Raw genomic sequence first — 24088 nt, forward strand, 5'->3', positions numbered from 1 at the left:
CTTCGTCGAGAGCAAGCTGAAGCCAAGCGTCGACAGCAGAAGAAGCGCGCGGCAACCCAGGCTCCCCACCCAGCCATTCCTTCAACCACCGTCTGCCCCACCTGTGACAGAGACTGTAGGTCCCGCATTGGACTCTTCAGTCACCTGATAACTCATTTCTAGTGTGGAAGCAAGTCATCCTCGACTCCGAGGGACTGCCTATGATGATGAAATGGGAATGGAGTAGCAAGTACTGATGTACTGACTGAGGGCAGGATGTTACTCAGTGTTCTGGAACCCCTTACTCTTCTTCCAATAGTGCCATGCAATGTTTAGCACTCCCTTAAGCTGTCTGACATAGTCTCCGTATGACTTTCCTAAAGAGCAGCCCCTCCGACAGTGCGGCGCTTCCTCAGTACTGCCCGTCCGACAGTGCAACGCTCCCTCAGTACTGACCCTTTGACGTGCAGCGCTCCCTCAGTACTGTCCCTCCAACAGTGCAGCAATCCCTCAGTACTGTCCCTCCAACAGTGCAGCACTCCATCAGTACTGTCCCTCCAAAAGTGCAGCGCTCCCTCAGTACTGTCCCTCCAACAGTGCAGTGCTCCCTCAGTACAGCCCCTCCGACAGTGCGCCGCTCCCTCAGTACTGCCCCTCCGACAGTGCGGCGCTCCCTCAGTACTGCCCCTCCGACAGTGCAGCGCTCCCTCAGTACTGCCCCTCCGACAGTGCAGCGCTCCCTCAGTACTGCCCCTCCGACAGTGCGGCGCTCCCTCAGTACTGCCCCTCCGACAGTGCGGCACTCCCTCAGTACCTCCGCTCCAACAGTGCGGTGCTCCCTCAGTACTGCCCCTTCGACAGTGTGGTGCTCCCTCAGTACTGCCCCTTCGACAGTGTGGCACTCCCTTAGTATTGCACTGGAGTGTCAGCCTAGATTATATGCCTGAATCCCGAAGCAGGGTTCGAACGCACGACCTTCTGACTGAGCAGAAGGTATGAGTAACTGAGCCCAGGGTGACATAAACTGAGAACATTTGGTTTGTGTTGGGAAGGATTGGTTTAACGCACATGGTCAGTTTCATTTCGCTTCTTGTGTTGCTTTCGAAATATACATGAGCTCAAAATATATGAAAAGCTTGAATTTACTGGGATATATTTGATTGTATACTTTTATATAAAATTCTCATTTGAACTCTCCGTCTGCCTGAAGCCAGAGCTGCCGATCGCTTCACTTCAGTCACTGAAAGCAAGGAGGAAGGAGATAGACACAGAGACATGAGCCAATATGAAGACATGGGTACAGGTCTGTCACTGTGTAATACTGGGGTACAGTACTTTAAAAAAAAAAATTAGTTCATGGGATGTGGGCATCGCTGGCAAGGCCGGCATTTATTGCCCGTCCCTAATTGCCCCTTGAGAAGATGGTGGTGAGCTGCCTTCTTGAACCGCTGCAGTCCGTGTGGTGAAAGTGCTCCCACAGTGCTGTAGGGAGGGAATTCCAGGATTTTGACCCAGCGACAATGAAGGAACGGCAATATACTTCCAAGTCAGGATGGTGTGTGACTTGGAGGGGAACATGGAGATGATGGTGTGCCCATGCGGCTGCTACCCTTGTCCTAGGAAGTAAAGGTTGCGGTTATGGGAGATGTTGCCGAAGAAGCCTTGGCGAGTTGCTGCAGTGCATCTTGTAGATGGTGCACACTGCAGCCACGGTGCGCCGGTGGTGGAGGGAGTGAGTGTTGAAGGTGGTGGATGGGGGGCCGATCAAGCGGCTGCTTTGTCCTGGATGGTGTTGAGCTTCTTGAGTGTTGTTGGAGCTGCACTTATCCAGGCAAGTGGAGAGTGTTCCATCACACTCCTGACTTGTGCCTTGTAGATGGAGGAAAGGCTTTGGGGAGTCAGGAGGTGAGACACTCGCTGCAGAATACCCAGCCTCTGACCACCTCCTGTTGCCACAGTATTTATGTGGCTGGTCCAGTAAAGTTTCTGGTCAATGGTGACCCCCAGGATGTTGATGGTGGGGGATTCGGTGATGGTAATGCCATTGAATATCAAGGGGCGGTGGTTAGACTCTCGCTTGTTGGAGATGGTCATTGCCTGGCACTTGTGTGGCGCGAATGTTACTTGCCACTTGCCACTTATCAGCCCAAGCCTGAATGTTGTCCAGGTCTTGCTGCATGCGGGCACGGACTGCTCCATTATCTGAGGGGTTGTGAATGGAACTGAACACTGTGCAGTCATCAGCGAACATCCCCACTTCTGACCCTGTGATGGAGGGAAGGTCATTGATGAAGCAGCTGAAGATGGTTGGGCCTAGGACACTGCCCGGAGGAACTCCTGCAGCGATGTCCTGGGGCTGAGATGATTGACCTCCAACCACCACAACCATCTTCCTTTGTGCTGGGTATGACTCCAGCCAGTGGAGAGTTCCCCCTGATTCCCATTGATTTCAGTTTTACTCGGGCTTCTTGATGCCACACTCAGTCAAATGCTGCCTTGATGTCAAGGGCAGTCACTCTTACCTCACCTCTGGAATTCAGCTCTGTTGTCCATGTTTGGACCAAGGCTGTAATGAGGTCTGGAGCCAAGTGGTCCTGGCGGAACCCAAACTGAGCATCGGTGAGCAGGTTATTGGTGAGTAAGTGCTGCTTAATAGCACTGTCGATGACACCTTCCATCACTTTGGTGATGATTGAGAGTAGACTGATGGGGCGGTAATTGGCCAGATTGGATTTGTCCTACTTTTTGTGGACAGGACATACCATTATTGAATAGCGGAGCAGGCTCGAGGGGCCGTACGGCCTATTCCTGCTCCTAGTTCTTATGTTATTACGTCTCCTCATGGGACAATTCCCCCATCCCAGGAATCAGTCTGAACCTTTGTTGCACTCCATCTAAAGCAAGTGCCTGAAGGTGCTGACTCTCCCTGGGGTACAGTTCCTGAAGGTGCTGACTCTCACTGGGGTACAGTTCCTGAAGGTGCTGACTCTCTCTGGGGTACAGTTTCTGAAGGTGATGACTCTCACTGGGGTACAGTTTCTGAAAGTGATGACTCTCACTGGGGTACAGTTCCTGAAGATGCTGACTCTCTCTGGGATACAGTTCTTGAAGGTGATGACTCTCCCTGGGGTACAATTCCTGAAGGTGCTGACTCTCTCTGGGGTACAGTTCTTGAAGATGATGACTCTCCCTGGGGTACAGTTCCTGAAGGTGCTAACTCTCTCTGGGATACAGTTCCTGAAGGTGATGACTCTCCCTGGGGTACAGTTCCTGAAGGTGCTAACTCTCTCTGGGATACAGTTCCTGAAGGTGATGACTCTCAATGTCTCGGGTCCAATGTGACCAGTGTTAATGTGGCCAGTTACATTTCCACGGGTCGGACTTGGGGATTTTCAGACATTTGCCGAGCTTTTCACAACCCGGAGGATCCCAATTCTGTTGGGAGAAAATAGAATCATTTCATTAACAACTCCTCCAATATCTCTATTTACTCACACCCCTTACACACTCTTCATTCACCTCCACCGTACACATTCCCTCCATTGCCCTATGTCACTCCACCCATCCCCCCTCCACCCACTTCCTCCACGCTCTCCAACCACTCCTTCCCTCCCTCTCTCCGCTCACTCACTCCATGCCTCACTCACTCACTCTCAGACTGTTACATTCTCCAACATCTCAGGTGCAGCGATACACTCCATGCCTTTGTTACTTCTAAGGGTGACTACAATGCACTCCTGGCTGGCCTCCCACATTCTACCCAATGGAAACTTGAGGTGATCTAAAACTTGGCTGCCCATGTCCTAACGGCACCAAGTCCCAACGCGCACCAAGTCCCGCTCACCATCACCCGTGCTCGCTGACCTACATTGGCTTCCGGTGAAGCAGCGCCTCAGTTTCAAAATTCTCATGCTTGTTTTCAAATCCCTCTGTGGCTTCGCCCCTCCCTATCTCTGCAAACTCCTTCAGCCCCACAACCCTCCCGAGATATCTGCGCTTCTCTAATTCTGCCCTCTTGAGCAACACTGATTATAATCATTCAGCCATTGGTGGGGGTGCCGCCTTTTGCCTGGGCCCTAATCTCTGGAATTCCCTCCGTAAACCTCTCCGCCTCTCTTTCCTCCTTCAAGACGCTCCTTAAAACATACCTCTTTGACCAAGCTTTTGGTAACCTGCCCTGTGGCTCGGTGTCAAATTTTTTACTCAATACTCCTGTGAAGCGCCTTGGGATGTTTCACTACCTTAAAGGCGCTATATAAATACAAGTTGAGGTGACAGCAGCCCGAGCGGAGTGGTGCCAGAGGGGCTTGTATTGGGGCTTCTGTTGGGTAATCGGTAATTAACTCTCAGGTGCTATACGCTGGCAGGAGCTGATCTCATAGAAATCTTCATTACAGTTTTTGAGGATGTAACTAGCAAGGTAGATAAAGGGGAACCAGTGGATGTAGTATATTGGGATTTCCAAAAAGCATTCAATAAGGTGTCACATAAAAGGTTATTGGACTGGGATTGGAGATAATGTATTCGCAAAGATAGAAGATTGGTTAACGGACAGAAAACAGAGAGTAGAGATAAACGGATCTTTTTCAGGTTGACAGACTGTAACTAGTGGGGTACCGCAAGGATCGGTGCTTGGGCCCCAGCTATTTACAATCTATATTAATGACCTTGATGAAGGGATCGAGTGTAATGAATCCAAGTTTGCTGACGATACAAAGCTAGGTGGGACAGTAAGCTGTGAGGTGAACACAAAGCTTCTGCAAAGGGATATAGATAGACTAAGTGAGTGGGCAGTAAGGTGGCAGATGGAGTATAATGTAGGGAAATGTGAAGTTATTCACTTTGGTAGGAAGAATAGAAAAACAGAATATTTTTAAATGGTCAGAAACTTTTAAATGCTGGTGTTCAGAGAGATTTATGTGTCCTCGTGCAAGAAACACAGATAGCTAGCAGGCAGGTACAGCAAGCAGTAAGGAAGGCAAATGGCATGTTGGCCTTTATCGCAAGGGAGTTGGAGTATGTCTTGGTACAACTGTACAGGGGCTTGGTGAGACCACACCTGAAGCACTGTGCACAGTTTTGGTCTCCTTATCTAAGAAAGGATATACTTGCCTTGGAGGCGATGCAACGGAGGTTCACCAGACTGATTCCTGGAATGAGAGGGCTGTCCTATGATGAGAGATTGTGTAGAATGGGCCTATACTCTCTGGAGTTTAGAAGAATGAGAGGTGATCTCATTGAAACATACAAGATTTTGAAGGGGATTGACAGGGTAGATGCTGAGAGGTTGTTTCGCCTGGCTGGAGTGTCTAGAATCAGACGGCAAAGTCTCAGGTTAAGGGTTTGACCATTTAAGACAGATTTGAGGAGGAATTTCTTCACTCGGAGGGTTGTAAATCTTTGGAATTCTCTGTCCCAGAGGGCTGTGAATGCTGAATATATTCAAGGCAGAGATCGATAGATTTTTGGAGTCCAGGGGAATCAAGGAATTATGGAGATTGGGCGGGAAAGTGGAGTTGAGGTCGATGATCAGCTATGATCTTATTGAATGGCGGGGCAGGCTCGAGGGGCCGTATGGCCTACTCCTATTTGTTATGTTGAGTTCCGTTTTGTGACGGACTAGATACTTGATGGTGATTAATTCACTGTAAAGTCAAAGGGGACACACTGGGCAGATTTGTTACTTCAGGTTTTGTGTTTTAAAGATTAGGGATGGAGTTGAGAGACATTGTGCCCTGTGAAGAAGTTTCAAATCCTGAGGACAAAGGTTAAAAAATGAGGCAGTCGGGAGTAAGAAAGGAAACCGGGACATTTTTTCATCCAAAGGTTAATCAAGTGGGAACAACTTCCCAAGGAAGGACATTGAAGTGAATAAGGGCTCAGGAGACATTAATCTTTCTGGAGAGAGAAGGAATCGAGAAAGATGGTGAGAAGGTGGGAAAAGATAAAAAAGAGCCTGCATCTTTCACAACCTCATGACGTCCCAAAGCACTTTACAGCCAATGAAGTACTTTTTGAAGTGTAGTCACTGTTGTAATGTAGGAAACGTGGCAGCCAGTGTGCGCACAGCACAAACACCAATGTGACAATGACCAGATCATGTTTGAGTGATGTTGGTTGAGGGATAAATTTTGGCGCAGGACACCAGGGACACCCTGCTCTTCAAAATAGTGCCATGGGATCTTTTACATGCACCAGAGAGCATATATGGGGGGGGGGGATGGCAGAGAAAGACGGTGGGGTGGGGGGCGGGCGAGGAGGGAATTGGGGGCGAGGGGGTAATTAGGAAGAGAGAGAGAGGGGGAATTGGGGGATAAGGGTCAGGGCGGGGGCAGGGAGTCGATATATTTGTTGTGCCGATTGATCCCTTTCAGAATGGCAGGCAGTGACTAGTGGGGTACTGCTATTGAGGGAGTGCAGCGAAGGTTCACCAGACTGATTCCCGGGATGGCAGGACTGACATATGAAGAAAGACTGGATCGACTAGGCTTATATTCATTGGAATTTACAAGAATGAGAGGGGATCTCATAGAAACATATAAAATTGGACAGATTAGATGCAGAAAAAATGTTCCTGATGTTGGGGAAGTCCAAAACCAGGGGTCACAGTCTAAGGATAAGGGGTAAGCCATTTAGGACTGAGATGAGGAGAAACTTCTTCACTCAGAGAGTTGTGAACCTGTGGAATTCTCTACCTCAGAGAGTTATTGAGGACAGTTCGTTAGATATATTCAAAAGGGAGTTAGATGTGGCCCTTACGGCTAAAGGGGTATGGAGAGAAAGCAGGAATGGGGTACTGAAGTTGCATGATCAGCCATGATCATATTGAATGGTGGTGCAGGCTCGAAGGGCCGAATGGCCTACTCCTGCACTTATTTTCTATGTTTTAATGTTTCTATGTCCTTTGCAGATTCTAAATATCGGTACGGAGCACGAGCAAAAGGAGTTGTGACCAGCAGGTGGCAGTGGCGCTGCAGGTGCAGTTTTGTTTTCAGCACCGCCACATTTACTGATCTTTCATATAAATGCTGAGGGGTTCCGGATTAATAATTAATCCTGCTTTTGTGCTGAACAATTGTTATAAATAATAATTCTGACCACTCACCATGACGGCCCGGTCACACACATTGAGCTGCGGTTCCCCCGGCACCAGCGACGATTTGTGATGTTGCACAATGTTGGTGATCTTTCTCATCGTCTCCTCGTACTCAGGGTGGGAAAACCTGCAACATCAGGAGGAGCAGGTCAGAGAGGCGAGGGAGGGGGGGAGAATGAGGGAGGGGGGGAGAATGAGGGCGAATGAGAGGGAGAATGAGGGGAGAGAGGGAGAAGGAGGGAGAGAGGGAGAAGGAGGGAGAGAGGGAGAAAGAGGGGAGAGAGGGAGAAGGAGGGGAGAGAGGGAGAAGGAGGGGAGAGAGGGAGAAGGAGGGGGAAGGGGAAGAGAGGGAGAAGGGGAAGAGAGGGAAAAGGGGGAAGAGAGGGAAAAGGGGGGGGAGAGGGAGAAGGAGGGAGAGAGGGAAAAGGGGGAGGGGGGGAAGGAAGGAGAGAGGAGGGAGGAGGGGGAAAAGGGGGAGAGGGGGGAGGAAGAGGGGAGTGGGGGGGGGAGAGGCGGAGCGACGGAGAAGGGGGGAAGAGAGGGAGAATCATCATGGACTAGAATCATACAAATTTACGACAGGGAAGAAGGCCATTTCGGCCCATCGTGTCCGCGCCGGCTAACAAGAGGCTATCCAGCCTAATCCCACTTACCAACTCTTGGTCCGTAACCCTGCAGGTTACAGCACTTCAAGTGCATATCCAAGTACTTTTTAAATGTGGTGAGGAATTCTGCCTCTACCACCCTTTCAGGCAGTGAGTTCCAGACCTCCCACGATCCTCGGCATGAAGAAATTTCCCCTCAAATCCCCTCTAAACCTTCTACCAATTACTTTAAATTTATGCCCCCTGGATGTTGACCCCTCTGCCAAGAGAAATAGGCCATTTCTATCCACTATATCTAGGCCCCTCAGAATGTGGTGTATTTGGACTTTCACAAGAGATTGGTGTGCAAAATTAAAGCACATGGTTTGGGGTTAATGTACTGACATGGATTGAGAACTAGTTGGCAGACAGGAAGCAGAGAGTTGGGATAAATGGATCCTTTTCAGAATGGCAGGCAGTGAATAGTGGGGTGCCACAGGGCTATTTACATTAATGATTTAGATGAAGGAATTGAGTGTAACATCTCCAATTTTGCAGATGACACTAAACTGGGTGGCGGTGTGAGCTGTGAGGAGGACGCTAAGAGGCTGCAAGGTGACTTGGACAGGTTAGGTGAGTGGGCAAATGCATGGCAGATGCAGTATAATGTGGATAAATGTGAAGTTATCCACTTTTGTGGCAAAAACACGAAGGCAGAATATTATCTGAATGGTGACAGATTAGGAAAGGGGGAGGTGCAACGAGACCTGGGTGTCATGGTACATCAGTCATTGAAAGTTGGCATACAGGTACAGCACGTGGTGAAGAAGACAAATAGCATGTTGGCCTTCATAGCTAGGGGATTTGAGTATAGGAGCAGGGAAGTCTTGCTGCAGTTGTACAGGGCCTTGGTGAGGCCTCACCTGGAATATTGTGCTCAGTTTTGGTCTCCTAATCTGAGGAAGGACGTTCTTGCTATTGAGGGAGTGCAGCGAAGGTTCACCAGACTGATTCCCGGGATGGCAGGACTGATATATGAGGAGAGACTGGATCAACTGGGCCTGTATTCACTGGAGTTTAGAAGGATGAGAGGAGATCTCATAGAAACATATAAGATTCTGACGGGACTGGAAAGGTTAGATGCAGGAAGAATGTTCCCGATGTTGGGGAAGTCCAGAACCAGGGAACACAGTCTAAGGATAAGGGGTAAGCCATTTAGGACTGAGATGAGGAGAAACTTTTTCACTCAGTGAGTTGTTAACCTGTGGAATTCTCTACCGCAGAGAGTTGTTGATGCCAGTTCATTGGATATATTCAAGAGGGAGCTAGATATGGCCCTTACGACTAAAGGGATCAAGGAGTATGGAGAGAAAGCAGGAAAGGGGTATTGAGGTGAATGATCAGCCATGATCTTATTGAATGGTGGTGCAGGCTCGAAGGGCCGAATGACCTACTCCTGCACCTATTTTCTATGTTCCATGTTTATTCAATGAGGTCTCCCCTCAGCCTCCTCTGTTCCAAGGAAAACAAACCCAGCCTATCCAATCTGTCCTGATAGCTAAGATTCTCCACTCTTGGCAACATCCTCGTAAATCTCATCTGTACCCTCTCCAGTGCAATCACATCTTTCCTGTAATGTGGTGACCAGAACTGCACGCACTACTCTAGCTGTGGCCCAACTAGTACTTTATGCAGTTCAAGCATAACCCTCCTGCCTCGGCTAATAAAGACAAGCATTCCGTCTACCTTCTTAACCACCTAGCCTGCTACCTTCAGGGATCTGTGGACATGCACTCCAAGGTCCCTCTGTTCCTCTACACTTCTCAGTGTCCTACCGTTTAATGTGTATTCCCTTGCCTTGTTAGCCCTCTCCAAATACATTACCTCACATTTCACCGGATTGAATTCCATTTGTCTCTGTTCTGCCCACCTGACCGTTTGATTGATATCTTCCTGCTGTCTACAGCTTTCTTCATCATTATCAACCACACGGCCAATTTTCGTATCCGCTGCTAACTTCTTAATCATACCCCCTATATTTAAGTCTGGATCACTGATGTATACCACAAAAAGCAAGGGACCCAGCACTGAGCCCTGCGGAACCCCACTGGAAACAGCTTTCCAGTCACAAAAACACCCATCAACCATTACCCTTTGCTTCCTGCCTTTGAGCCAATTTTGGATTCAACTTGCCACTTTGCCCTGGATCCCATGGGCTTTTACTTTCGTGACCAGTCTGCCATGTGGGACCTTATCAAAAGCCTTGCTAAAATCTATATACACTATATCATACACACTACCCTCATCGACCCTCCTCGTTACCTCCTCAAAAAATTCAATCTAGTTAGTCAGACTCGAACTTCCCTTAACAAATCCATGCTGACTGTCCTTGATTAATCCATGTCTTTCTAAATGAAGATTTATCCTGTCCTTCAGAATTTTTTTCAATAATTTTCCCACCACCGAGGTTAGGCTGACTGGCCTGTAATTACTCGGTCGATCCCTTTCTCCCTTCTTAAACAAAGGTACAACATTAGCAGTGCTCCAGTCCCCTGGCACCACACCTGAAGCCAGAGAGGATTGGAAAATGATGGTCAGAGCCTCTGCTATTTCTTCTTTTATTTCGTTTAACAGCCTGGGATATATTTCATCCGGGTCTGGGGACTTAGCCACTTTCAAAGCTGCTAAACCCTTTAATACCTCCTCTCTCACTATGTTTATTTTATCTAATATTTCACTCCTCCTCCCAATAGCAGTGTCTGCATCGCCCCTCTCTTTTGTGAAAACAAATGCAAAGTATTCATTAAGAACCATATCCACGTCTCCCGCTTCCACACACAGATTACCCTCATGGTCTCAAATAGGCCCTACCCTTTCTTTAGTTATCCTCTTGCTCTTAATATATTTATAAAACATCTTTGGGGTTTCCTTGATTTTACTTGACAAGAATTGTTCATGCTCTCTCTTTGCTTTCCTAATATCCTTTTTAATTTCACCCCTGCACTTTCTATACTCTAGAGATTCTGCAGTATTTAGCCCTCGGTATCTGTCATAAGCCTCTTTTTTTCTTTATCCTACCCTGTATGTCCCTTGATATCCAGGGAGCTCTAGATTTGTTAGTCCCACCCTTCGGTTGGGGGAGGGATGCACTTGCGCTGGGGTACGGGACTTTGGCTGGGGGAGCCAGCACTTGCGCTGGGGGGGGGGGGGGGCAAGGATTTTGGCTGGGGGAGGGATGCACTTGCGCTGGGGTACGGGACTTTGGCTGGGGGAGCCAGCACTTGCGCTGGGGGGGGGGGCAAGGGTTTTGGCTGGGGGAGGGATGCACTTGCGCTGGGGTACGGGACTTTGGCTGGGGGAGCCAGCACTTGCGCTGGGGTAAGGGACTTTGGCTGGCACTTGGTGGCTTCTGGGAAGATCTATCCTCTGTGGCTTCTGGAAGTCAAAGTGGATCGAGTTACAAATTGCGGTCAGTGAGAACTTGGGATGTAACTGGCGGTTCCAGTTACATATTCCAGAGAAACTTCAGGGTGTGGCTTATCCTCCAAGGGGACCAATTAGAGACAAAAGGCGGCCATTTTTTACAGTACAAATAAGCATGTTCTTTTTATATATAGAATAATTGATACCCGGGAGTCAGTTACAGGCTGGCTGGAATCTAATCGAGGGGGTCGGGAGGAGTGGGGGGGGGTTATATATAGAATAACAGATACCCTGGAGTGTTACAGACTGGAATCTAATCGAAGGCACTAGGTTGAGGTTTAATTTAAACCTGACCCTCCCTCCCCCTCGATATCCCCTCCCTACTCCCCCTACCCTTCTTATAGTTCCCTCCCCCTCATTGCCATCCCTAGCTCCTCTGCCCCATCTCCCATAATATTCCTATACCCTCCCTCCCCTCCCATCCTCCTCCATCTCACCTAATGGGGTATCGCTCTCCAGGGTCCCTACCAAGGTGGAAGAGCAGAGGCTGCAAGGTGTGATCTCGTTGATCGTGAGTTGTGACTCCCGTCACGTTCTGACCCGGGCAGAAGTTAATTCCCTGAAATTAAATAAAACAGGTTTTGTGATTTGGGAAATATTCAATCGGAATCGTTCACTTCTTAGATTCTGAAAATATACAGGCACGAGAGCACCTGGGATCAGAGAATTTTTGGTTAGCACGGCTGTTTCTGCAGGTCAGATACAAGTCTTAGAAACCCAGAGGGAGCCCAGGAGGAGGCCATTCAGCCCCTCGAGCCTGTTACACAGGAACAGGAGGCGGCTGTTGAGCCCCTCGAACCTGTTACACAGGAACAGGAGGAGGCCGTTCAGCCCCTCGAGCCTGTTACACAGGAACAGGAGGAGGCCATATAGCCCCTTGAGCCTGTTACACAGGAACAGGAGGCGGCTGTTGAGCCCCTCGAACCTGTTACACAGGAACAGGAGGAGGCCGTTCAGCCCCTCGAGCCTGTTACACAGGAACAGGAGGAGGCCATTCAGCCCCCTCGAGCCTGTTGCACAGGAACAGGAGGAGGCCGTCCAGTCCCTCGAGCCACAGATAGCCTCCTGCAGACTCTGGATTTACAATGAGTATATTTAAAAGGCAGTTTTGACTGAGGGGTACAGGTTCTGCAGACACTGACTCTCACTGGGTTATATGAACAATGACCAGGAGCAGGAACCCTGGCTGATTTCCCCTCTCTCTCTAACCCAGGGGTCACTGGGCAGTGATCAGGAGCAGGAACCCTGGCTGATTTCCCCTCTCTCTCTAACCCAGGGGTCACTGGGCAGTGATCAGGAGCAGCAACCCTGGCTGATTTCCCCTCTCTCTAACCCAGGAGTCACTGGGCAGTGATCAGGAGCAGGAACCCTGGCTGATTTCCTCTCTCTCTAACCCAGGGGTCACTGGATAGTGATCAGGAGCAGGAACCCTGGCTGATTTCCCCTCTCTCTAACCCAGGGGTCATTGGGACTAACTATGGCATCTGTAGGAAGGAAAGCTGCCATTAATGCCCAGTTTAGTGATATTGGGAACCATTACGGAACATTGCGAAATAGGGATATTCCGGTCCAGGTGGATGTGATGCTCCGTTGGAACCATTCAAGGAGATCACTACCGTGTTCTTTACACTTGAACCTCACCAAAGAGCACCAGAAACACAGAAAATGAAAGTTTATCTCATTGCTGTTGTTGGGACCTTGCTGCACATGAATTAGTCTCTGCCTTCACTGAGTTACTGACTGTACAGAAGGTGTTCCTGAGGGATGGGATAAGGCGATATATTGCATCCAGTCTTCCCTTTCATGTCTCTCAGGCTGTATTCACTGTGTGTGGGGATCATTTCCCCCTTCCATCCCCACATTAACTATCGAGCCCTTCCCCTTGTTTCCCTGCGAGATTCCCGCTCCCAGGCTCGCTCTATGATCAGCAATAATGTTATTGAATGGCGGAGCAGGATCGAGGGGCCGAGTGACCTACTCCTGCTTCTATTTCATGTTGTCTGGAGGCGGAGACTCACCTGCTGCAGTTCCTCCCAGGAGTTACTCCAGGTCCAGTAATGCGCCTTGTACAGTCCGAGTCGCACGGCCATCAGCTCATTCCCTCGGTAGTAAAACACTGGCCTGCATGGCGAGACACAGCTACAATAATACTGAGCCGCAATATTCACAGCACATGCGAAGCGCTACGTAGTGCAGATGAGTCACATTTTACACACACACACACACACATACACAAGGCAGACAGTGAAACCCCGGAAATAAAATAAGTCTGAAACTGCCAACACTTTACAAAGCAGGGAGGACTTTCGGAGTGGGTTAGACATGACCCATCATCCCTGGGATCTGGATTCAAATCCAGACCAGACCGATGGGACCAACATCTCTCCATCTGCTGGCCGTAGGGGCCTGACCGACAATCAGTCTGGGCAGGGAGAAACACTGACCTTACATCAAACCTAATTAGCAATGTCCCACAGAGTGTATCATAGAACGGTTACAGCACGGAAGAAGGCCATTAGACCTGTGCCAGCTCTCTGCAAGAGCACTTCAGCTAGTCTCACTCCCCCGCCCTTTCCCCGTAGCCCTGCAATTTTTTTCTTTCAGGTACTTATCCAACTCCCTTTTGAAAGCCACGATTGAGTCTGCCTCCATCACCCTTTCAGGCAGTGGATTCCAGATCCTAACCACTCACTGCGTAAAATAGCTTTTTCTTATATGGCCTTTGGTTCTTTTGCCAATCACCTTAAATCTGAGTCCTCTGGTTCTTGACCCTTGCGCCAATGGGAACAGTTTCTCTCTATCTACTCTGTCCAGACCCCTCATGATTTTGAACACCTCGATCAGATCTCCTCTCAATCTTCCCTGCTCTAAGGAGAACAACCCCAGCTTCTCCAGTCTGAAGTCCCTCATCCTTGGATTCATTCTCGTAAATCATTTCTGCACCCTCTCTGAGGCCTTCACATCCTTCCTAAAGTGTGGTGCCCAGAATTGGACACAATACTCCAGTTGAGTGTTTTATACAGGTTCATCATAATTGCCACACTTTTGTACTCTATACCTCTATTCATGAAGCCCAGGATCCCGTAAGTTTTTCTCAACCTTCAACGATTTATGCACATAATACCCCCAGGTCTCTCTGTTCATTTAGGATTGTATCCTTTAGTTTATATTTCCTCTCCTCATTCTTTCTACCAAAATGTATCACTTCACACTTTTCTGGGTTAAATTTCATCTGCCACGTGTCCACCCATTCCACCAACTTGTCTATGTCATCTTGAAGTGCATCACTATCCTGCTCACTGTTCACTATACTTCCAAGTTTTGTGTCGTCTGCAAATTTAGAAATTGTGTCCTGTGCACCCACATCGAAGTCATCAAGAAAAGCAGTGGTCCCAGTACCTACCCCTGGGGAACACCACTGCATACCTTCCTCCAGTCCGAAACACAACCATTCACCACTGCTCTGTTTTCCGGCACTAAGTCAATTTCTTATCTATGCTGCCACTGTCCCTTTTACTCCATGGGCTTCAATTTTGCTGGCAATCCTATTATGTGGCACTCTGTCGAACGCCTTTTGGAATCAGTGTACTGCATTGCCCTCATCAACCCTCTCTGTTACCTCATCAAAAAACTCAATCAAGTTCAAGTAGCCAAGTTTGCTGACGATACAAAGATGGGAGGAAAAGCAATGTGTGAGGAGGCCACAAAAAATCTGCAAAAGGACATAGACAGACTAAGTGAGTGGGCAAAAATTTGGCAGATGGAGTATAATGTTGGAAAGTGTGAGGTCATGCACTTTGGCAGAAAAAAATCAAAGAGCAAGTTATTATTTAAATGGAGAAAGATTGCAAAGTGCCGCAGTACAGCGGGACCTGGGGGTACTTGTGCATGAAACACAAAAGGTTAGTATGCAGGTACAGCAAGTGATCAGGAAAGCCAATGGTATCTTGACCTTTATTGAAAAGGGGATGGAGTATAAAAGCAGGGAAGTCTTGCTACAGCTATACAGGGTATTGGTGAGGCCACACCTGGAATACTGCGTGCAGTTTTGGTTTCTGTATTTACGAAAGGATATACTTATTTTGGAGGCAGTTCAGAGAAGGTTCACTGGGTTGATTCCGGGCATGAGGGGGTTGACTTATGAGGAAAGGTTGAGTAGGTTGGGTCTCTGCTCATTGGAATTCAGAAGAATGAGAGGTGATCTTATCGAATTATCATATAAGACTATGAGGGGGCTTGACAAGGTGGATGCAGAGAGGATGTTTCCACAGATGGGGGAGACTAGAACTAGAGGGCCTGATCTTAGAATAATGGGCCGCCCATTTAAAACTGAGATGAGGAGAAATTTCTTCTCATAGGGTTGTAAATCTGTGGAATTCGCTACCTCAGAGAGCTGTGGAAGCTGGGACATTGAATAAATTTAAGACAGAAATAGACAGTTTCTTAAACGATAAGGGAATAAGGGGTTATGGGGAGCGGGCGGGGAAGTGGAGCTGAGTCCGTGATCAGATCAGTCTTGATCTTATTAAATGGTGGAGCAGGCTTGAGGAGCCGTATGACCTACTCCTGTTCCTATTTCTTATGTAAGTTAGTGAAACAAAATTTGCCTTTAACAAATCTGTGCCGGCTTTCCTTAATTAATCCACACTTGTCCAAGTGACTGTTAATTTTGTCCCTGATTATTGTTTCTAAAAGCTTCCCCACTATCGAGGTTAAACTGACTGGCCTGTAGTTCCTGGGTTTTTTGAACAATGGTGAAACATTTACAATTCTCCAGTCGTCTGGCACAACCCCCGTATCTAAGGAGGATTGGAAGGTTATGGCCAGTAACTCCGCGATTTCTTCCTTCACTTCCTTCAGCGTCCTCGTATGCATCGCATCTGGTCCTGGTGACTTATCTACTTTAAGTACAGCCAGCCCTTCTAATACCTCCTCTTTATCCATTTTGATCCCATCCAGTATCTCCTCTACTTTCTCCTTTAATATGCCTATGGCAGCATCCTCTTCCTCAGTGAAGACAGATGCAAAGTACTCATTTAGTACCTCAGCCATACCCTCTGTCTCCATGCATAGGTCTCCTTTTCAGTCCCTAATCAGCCCCCCACCTCCTCTTATTACCCGTTTAATATTTATATTCCTATCGAAGACTTTTGGATTACATTTTATGTTGGCTGCCATTCTACTCAAATGATTTAGACGAGGAGATTAAATGTAGTACCTCCAAATTTGCGGATGACACTAAGTTGGGTGGCAGTGTGAGCTGCAAGGAGGATGCTATGAGGCTGCAGAGTGACTTGGATAGGTTAGGTGAGTGGGCAAATGCATGGCAGATGAAGTATAATGTGGCTAAATGTGAGGTTATCCACTTTGGTGGTAAAAACAGAAAGACAGGCTATTATTTGAACGGTGACAGATGAGGAAAAGGGGAGGTGCAACGAGACCTGGGTGTCATGGTACATCAGTCATTGAAGGTTGGCATGCAGGTACAGGCTAAGAAAGCAAATGGCATGTTAGAAACATAGAAAATAGGTGCAGGAGTAGGCCATTCAGCCCTTCGAGCCTGCACCACCATTCAATGAGTTCATGGCTGAACATGCAACTTCAGTACCCCATTCCTGCTTTCTCGCCATGCCCCTTGATCCCCCGAGTAATAAGGACTATATCTAACTCCTTTTTGAATATATTTAGTGAATTGGCCTCAACAACTTTCTGTGGTAGAGAATTCCACAGGTTCACCACTCTCTGGGTGAAGAAGTTTCTCCTCATCTCAGTCCTAAATAGCTTACCCCTTATCCTTAGACTGTGACCCCTGGTTCTGGACTTCCCCAACATTGGGAACATTCTTCCTACATCTAACCTGTCTAAACCCGTCAGAATTTTAAACATTTCTATGAGATCCCCTCTCATTCTTCTGAACTCCAGTGAATACAAGCCCAGTCGATCCAGTCTTTCTTGATATGTCAGTCCTGCCATCCCGGGAATCAGTCTGGTGAACCTTCGCTGCACTCCCTCAATAACAAGAATGTCCTTCCTCAAGTTAGGAGACCAAAACTGTACACAATACTCCAGGTGTGGCCTCACCAAGGCCCTGTACAACTGTAGTAACACCTCCCTGCCCCTGTACTCAAATCCCCTTGCTATAAAGGCCAACATAGGGAAATCCTTATTCGTCGGGAAATTGTTTTGGGGAAATTGATGGGATTGAAGGCAGGGCCTGATGGACTCAATCCCAGAGTACTTAAGGAGGTAGCCTTGGAAAAAGAATCCACATTTAACATTTGGTGTCAGAAGTGGGATCTCAACAGACGACTGCTGAAAACCTGCGAATTAAGAGCCAGACTAGCCTTGGACGAGAGGAAAGTGGCCACTGGAGTGAGTATACTTTAAATACCACTGCAGTTTCCTTCAGTTTCAAAAGTCTGAGGAAAATTTGGCCACTCGCTGGTTCTCAGGTACCGTTCTGAACGAGATCCAGGACAATCTGGCGAATACCTTTTAAACTTAGAAAAGGGAAGGTAGGGCTAGATCAAATCGCGGGGCGACGCGATCCATGCGGCGACACGGAAGGTAGGGCTAGATAGGGCTAGATCAAATCGCGGGGCGACGCGATCCGTGCGGCGACACGGAAGGTAGGGCTAGATCAAATCGCGGGGCGACGCGATCCATGCGGCGACACGGAAGGTAGGGCTAGATCAAATCGCGGGGCGATGCGATCCGTGCGGCGACACGGAAGGTAGGGCTCGATAGGGCTAGATCAAATCGCGGGGCGACGCGATCCGTGCGGCGACACGGAAGGTAGGGCGAGATCAAATCGCGGGGCGACGCGATCCGTGCGGCGACACGGAAGGTAGGGCTAGATAGGGCTAGATCAAATCGCGGGGCGACGCGATCCGTGCGGCAACGCGGAAGGTAGGGCTAGATTTAGATAAAACTACGAATTTCCTATTTAGACTGTTATCTGTAGCCTTGAACAAATTAGGAGATGATCAATCATGGATCCAAAAATAGAGCCGGCCAAAACAATTAATAGGAAAGAAGAGAGACTTTTGTGAACGTCTGTTTTAAATGAGAAGTGCTTGTGTGATTTTGACTGTGGATATGAAAGCTTTGTGAACGTCTGTTTTAAATGAGAAGTGCTAGTGTGATTTTGACTGTGGATAAGAAAGCCTGTTTGGGAAACCGGGGAGTTGTGGTTTGTTTTAGCTCCACCCACTTTTTCAAACAGAGTGAAAGTTTTTTAACCCTTCGTAGTGTTGTCCTGTATGTGGGAAGTTTTAAGAGTGTGAACCTTATTGAATTACATATATTCGGATGATAAGTTACGGAGCTAGGAAATGCACAAAGGATAGGTTTGTTGAGTAAAAGATTAAAAAATACATGGTCCCGGTGGTTAAAAAAAAAAGAATTTATTTGACACGCTCACTTATTTGTCGAAAGAAAACATGCAATGATTGATTACATTGGGTTGAAAGACATAAATTTAGTCTCGGAATGAGATAAAGAATGCCTTAAAAAAAAAAGCTTCTAAGCTCAAAAAAGTTTTAAATAAAGATTGAAATTACAAAGTTTGAATTGGGATTTTGAGATATTCAGAGAAGACACTGCAAAATACTGAGGTGGATTCAAAAAAAATTATTATATTAAATCTGCAGTTTAGAAGAGACAGTATAAAACGACCTTGAGGCTGGAACAATTGAGATAACGAAAAGCAGCCCTCAGCCTACCTGCCAGACTTCCCTCTAGTTATGGAAAAGACGGGAAAAAAAAGACGCAACCTTGAAAAAAAACAAATTGAACGAATATTGAAAGAAAAAGTGTCTTCAATTGTCTGAGATTTTAAATTAACAAATTTACCGAGACCCGAGCCCTCTGTGTAAAATACAAAACCTAATTTGAAGAAAGGAGATCTTAAAAAAAAAAAGACGTAACATACTAAATAGGTGCTGAAAGGAAAAAAAAAATGTTCTGAGATTTTAAATTATGAGAAAATTCCACTGCAGTTTGAAAAGATGCATCACTTCTGTCGAGTTGGCAGGAAAACTCCACTAAATTAGAGCTCTCATTAATGGAAGGAGGACATGTTAAAACTATAGACGTCTTAAAGAAAGAGTGCGCGCACGAGAAACGTACTAAGAGTTCCACTGGGACCTCTGAGAAAGGTATCGATAGACTACGTAGTCAAATGGTTGGCCTTGCATTGACCGAGGCTGATGACGAAATTGAATTTCAGTAAACAAATAGTTATTAAAAATGTGTGGTCTCGTTTTAAATCAATTAAAAAAATATATATATCTTTGGCAAGTACTTGAATTAGAAGTTAAAAAAAATTGGAGTTTAATCAAATGCTGCCTTTCCTGATGAGGAGACTTTTATTATGACGGCTTTACTAATGATTTCTGCTGTTTAACGGATTCCTAATTTCTAAGCAAGTTTTGAAGGCACAAAGACTTTATTTTTCAGATGGTTACGTGAAGGCGGGAGTCCAGAGAGGCAGCGGCCTGTAAAAGGCTCAGCAGTCCGGGGAGCGTCGAGAGAGGCGGGAGTCCAGAGAGGCAGCGGCCTGTAAAAGGCTCAGCAGTCCGGGGAGCGTCGAGAGAGGCGGGAGTCCAGAGAGGCAGCGGCCGATAAAAGGCTCAGCAGTCCGGGGAGCGTCGAGAGAGGCGGGAGTCCAGAGAGGCAGCGGCCTGTAAAAGGCTCAGCAGTCCGGGGAGCGTCGAGAGAGGCGGGAGTCCAGAGAGGCAGCGGCCTGTAAAAGGCTCAGCAGTCCGGGGAGCGTCGAGAGAGGCGGGAGTCCAGAGAGGCAGCGGCCTGTAAAAGGCTCAGCAGTCCGGGGAGCGTCGAGAGAGGCGGGAGTCCAGAGAGGCAGCGGCCTATAAAAGGCTCAGCAGTCCGGGGAGTCGAGAGAGGCGGGAGTCCAGAGAGACAGCGGCCTATAAAAGGCTCAGCAGTCCGGGGAGAGTCCAGAGAGGCGTACCGGTGCAGCTCCAGCTGGGAGAGAAGGCAAAAAAGAAGTAGAAGGAAATCAAAAGGTGACGTCACAGCCAACGTGGTAAGTGATTGGCTGCTGATTGGTGAGTAGTTTTTCTTTTTCTTTATTAGTCAGTAACTTTTAACATTGTTGTCGGCAATTTAAGTGTATCTAAGGGTTAAGTCATGGCAGGACAGCTCGGTCACGTGATATGCTCCTCCTGTACCATGTGGGAACACGGGGACAACACCAGTGTCCCTGACGACTACATGTGCGGGAAGTGTGTCCACCTCCGGCTACTGACGGTCCGCGTTGCGGAGTTGGAGCTGAAGGTGGATTCACTCTGGAGCATCCACGATGCTGAGAATGACGTGAGTATCACGTGTAGCGAGTTGGTCTTACTGCAGGAGAAGGGTCCACAGCCAGCGAGGGAATGGAAGACCAGCAGGAAGAGTAGTGCAAGGAAGGTAGTGCAGGGGTCCCCTGTGGTCATCCCCCTGCAAAACAGATACACCGCTTTGAGTACTGTTGAGGGGGATGACTCATCAGGGGAGGGCAGCAGCAGCCAAGTTCATGGCACCGTGGCTGGCTCTGTTGCACAGGAGGGCAGGAAAAAGAGTGGAAGAGCGATAGTGATAGGGGATTCAATTGTAAGGGGAATAGATAGGCGTTTCTGCGGCCGCAACCGAGACTCCAGGATGGTATGTTGCCTCCCTGGTGCAAGGGTCAAGGATGTCTCGGAGCGGGTGGAGGACATTCTAAAAAGGGAGGGAGAACAGCCAGTTGTCGTGGTGCACGTTGGTACCAATGACATAGGTAAAAAAAGGGATGAGTTCCTACGAAATGAATTTAAGGAGCTAGGAGCTAAATTAAAAAGTAGGACCTCAAAAGTAGTAATCTCGGGATTGCTACCAGTGCCACGTGCTAGTCAGAGTAGGAATCGCAGGATAGCTCAGATGAATACGTGGCTTGAGCAATGGTGCAGCAGGGAGGGATTCAAATTCCTGGGGCATTGGAACCGGTTCTGGGGGAGGTGGGACCAGTACAATCCGGACGGTCTGCACCTGGGCAGAATCGGAACCAATGTCCTCGGGGGAGTGTTTGCTAGTGCTGTTGGGGAGGAGTTAAACTAATATGGCAGGGGGATGGGAACCAATGCAGGGAGATAGAGGGAAACAAAAAGGAGGCAAAAACAAAAGACAGAAAGGAGATGAGGAAAAGTGGAGGGCAGAGAAACCCAAGGCAAAGAACAAAAAGGGCCATTGTACAGCAAAATTCTAAAAGGACAGAGGGTGTTAAAAAAACAAGCCTAAAGGCTTTGTGTCTTAATGCAAGGAGTATCCGCAATAAGGTGGATGAATTAACTGTGCAAATAGATGTTAACAAATATGATGTGATTGGGATTACGGAGACGTGGCTCCAGGATGAGCAGGGCTGGGAACTCAACATCCAGGGGTATTCAACATTCAGGAAGGATAGAATAAAAGGAAAAGGAGGTGGGGTAGCATTGCTGGTTAAGGAGGAGATTAAGGCAATAGTTAGGAAGGACATTAGCTTGGATGATGTGGAATCTATATGGGTAGAGCTGCAGAACACCAAAGGGCAAAAAACGTTAGTGGGAGTTGTGTACAGACCTCCAAACAGTAGTAGTGATGTTGGGGAGGGCATCAAACAGGAAATTAGGGGTGCGTGCAATAAAGGTGCAGCAGTTATAATGGGTGACTTTAATATGCACATAGATTGGGCTAACCAAACTGGAAGCAATACGGTGGAGGAGGATTTTCTGGAGTGCATAAGGGATGGTTTTTTAGACCAATATGTCGAGGAACCAACTAGGGGGGAGGCCATCTTAGACTGGGTGTTATGTAATGAGAAAGGATTAATTAGCAATCTCGTTGTGCGAGGCCCCTTGGGGAAGAGTGACCATAATATGGTGGAATTCTGCATTAGGATGGAGAATGAAACAGTTAATTCAGAGACCATGGTCCAGAACTTAAAGAAGGCTAACTTTGAAGGTATGAGGTGTGAATTGGCTGAGATGGATTGGCGAATGATACTTAAGGGGTTGACTGTGGCAATGGCAGACATTTAGAGACCGCATGGATGAACTACAACAATTGTACATTCCTGTCTGGCATAGAAATAAAAAAGGGAAGGTGGCTCAACCGTGGCTATCAAGGGAAATCAGGGATAGTATTAAAGCCAAGGAAGTGGCATACAAATTGGCCAGAAATAGCAGCGAACCTGGGGACTGGGAGAAATTTAGAACTCAGCAGAGGAGGACAAAGGGTTTGATTAGGGCAGGGAAAATGGAGTATGAGAAGAAGCTTGCAGGGAACATTAAGACGGATTGCAAAAGTTTCTATAGATATGTAAAGAGAAAAAGGTTAGTAAAGACAAACGTAGGTCCCCTGCAGTCAGAATCAGGGGAAGTCATAACGGGGAACAAAGAAATGGCGGACCAATTGAACAAGTACTTTGGTTCGGTATTCACGAAGGAGGACACGAACAACCTTCCGGTTATAAAAGGGGTCGGGGGGTCTAGTAAGGAGGAGGAACTGAGGGAAATCCTTATTAGCCGGGAAATTGTGTTGGGGAAATTGATGGGATTGAAGGCCGATAAATCCCCAGGGCCTGATGGACTGCATCCCAGAGTACTTAAGGAGGTGGCCTTGGAAATAGTGGATGCGTTGACAGTCATTTTCCAACATTCCATTGACTCTGGATCAGTTCCTATGGAGTGGAGGGTAGCCAATGTAACCCCACTTTTTAAAAAAGGAGGGAGAGAGAAAACAGGGAATTATAGACCGGTCAGCCTGACATCGGTAGTGGGTAAAATGATGGAATCAATTATTAAGGATGTCATAGCAGTGCATTTGGAAAGAGGTGACATGATAGGTCCAAGTCAGCATGGATTTGTGAAAGGGAAATCATGCTTGACAAATCTTCTGGAATTTTTTGAGGATGTTTCCAGTAGAGTGGATAAGGGAGAACCAGTTGATGTGGTATATTTGGACTTTCAGAAGGCGTTCGACAAGGTCCCACACAAGAGATTGATGTGCAAAGTTAGAGCACATGGGATTGGGGGTAGTGTACTGACATGGATTGAGAACTGGTTGTCAGACAGGAAGCAAAGAGTAGGAGTAAATGGGTACTTTTCAGAATGGCAGGCAGTGACTAGTGGGGTACCGCAGGGTTCTGTGCTGGGGCCCCAGCTGTTTACACTGTACATTAATGATTTAGATGAGGGGATTGAGTGTAGTATCTCCAAGTTTGCGGATGACACTAAGTTGGGTGGCAGTGTGAGCTGCGAGGAGGATGCTGTGAGGCTGCAGAGCGACTTGGATAGGTTAGGTGAGTGGGCAAATGCATGGCAGATGAAGTATAATGTGGATAAATGTGAGGTTATCCACTTTGGTGGTAAAAACAGAGAGACAGACTATTATCTGAATGGTGACAGATTAGGAAAAGGGGAGGTGCAAAGAGACCTGGGTGTCATGATACATCAGTCATTGAAGGTTGGCATGCAGGTGCAGCAGGCGGTTAAGAAAGCAAATGGCATGTTGGCCTTCATAGCAAGGGGATTTGAGTACAGGGGCAGGGAGGTGTTGCTACAGTTGTACAGGGCATTGGTGAGGCCACACCTGGAGTATTGTGTACAGTTTTGGTCTCCTAACCTGAGGAAGGACATTCTTGCTATTGAGGGAGTGCAGCGAAGGTTCACCAGACTGATTCCCGGGATGGCGGGACTGACCTATCAAGAAAGACTGGATCAACTGGGCTTGTATTCACTGGAGTTCAGAAGAATGAGAGGGGACCTCATAGAAACATATAAAATTCTGACGGGGTTAGACAGGTTAGATGCAGGAAGAATGTTCCCAATGTTGGGGAAGTCCAGAACCAGGGGTCACAGTCTAAGGATAAGGGGTAAGCCATTTAGGACCGAGATGCGGAGGAACTTCTTCACCCAGAGAGTGG

General features: G+C 47.7%; 1 protein-coding gene across 2 annotated transcripts in view; it reads right to left on the bottom strand.

The window, feature by feature from the left end:
• Positions 1–1103: 1103 nt before the first annotated feature.
• Positions 1104–24088, bottom strand: part of galns (galactosamine (N-acetyl)-6-sulfatase) — a 91479-nt gene continuing 68494 nt past the window's right edge. For both annotated transcript variants that reach the window (XM_070898351.1, XM_070898352.1), the window contains 4 exons: positions 13161–13263; positions 11580–11701; positions 7085–7202; positions 1104–3414 (listed from right to left, as the gene is read on the bottom strand). In XM_070898351.1, the coding sequence (XP_070754452.1) occupies positions 3328–3414; positions 7085–7202; positions 11580–11701; positions 13161–13263 (430 nt within the window). In that variant the 3' untranslated portion in view covers positions 1104–3327. The remainder of the gene's footprint in view (positions 3415–7084; positions 7203–11579; positions 11702–13160; positions 13264–24088) is intronic.

Source organism: Pristiophorus japonicus, chromosome 13, assembly GCF_044704955.1.
Source record: "Pristiophorus japonicus isolate sPriJap1 chromosome 13, sPriJap1.hap1, whole genome shotgun sequence".
Classification (NCBI taxonomy): Eukaryota; Metazoa; Chordata; class Chondrichthyes; family Pristiophoridae; genus Pristiophorus; species Pristiophorus japonicus.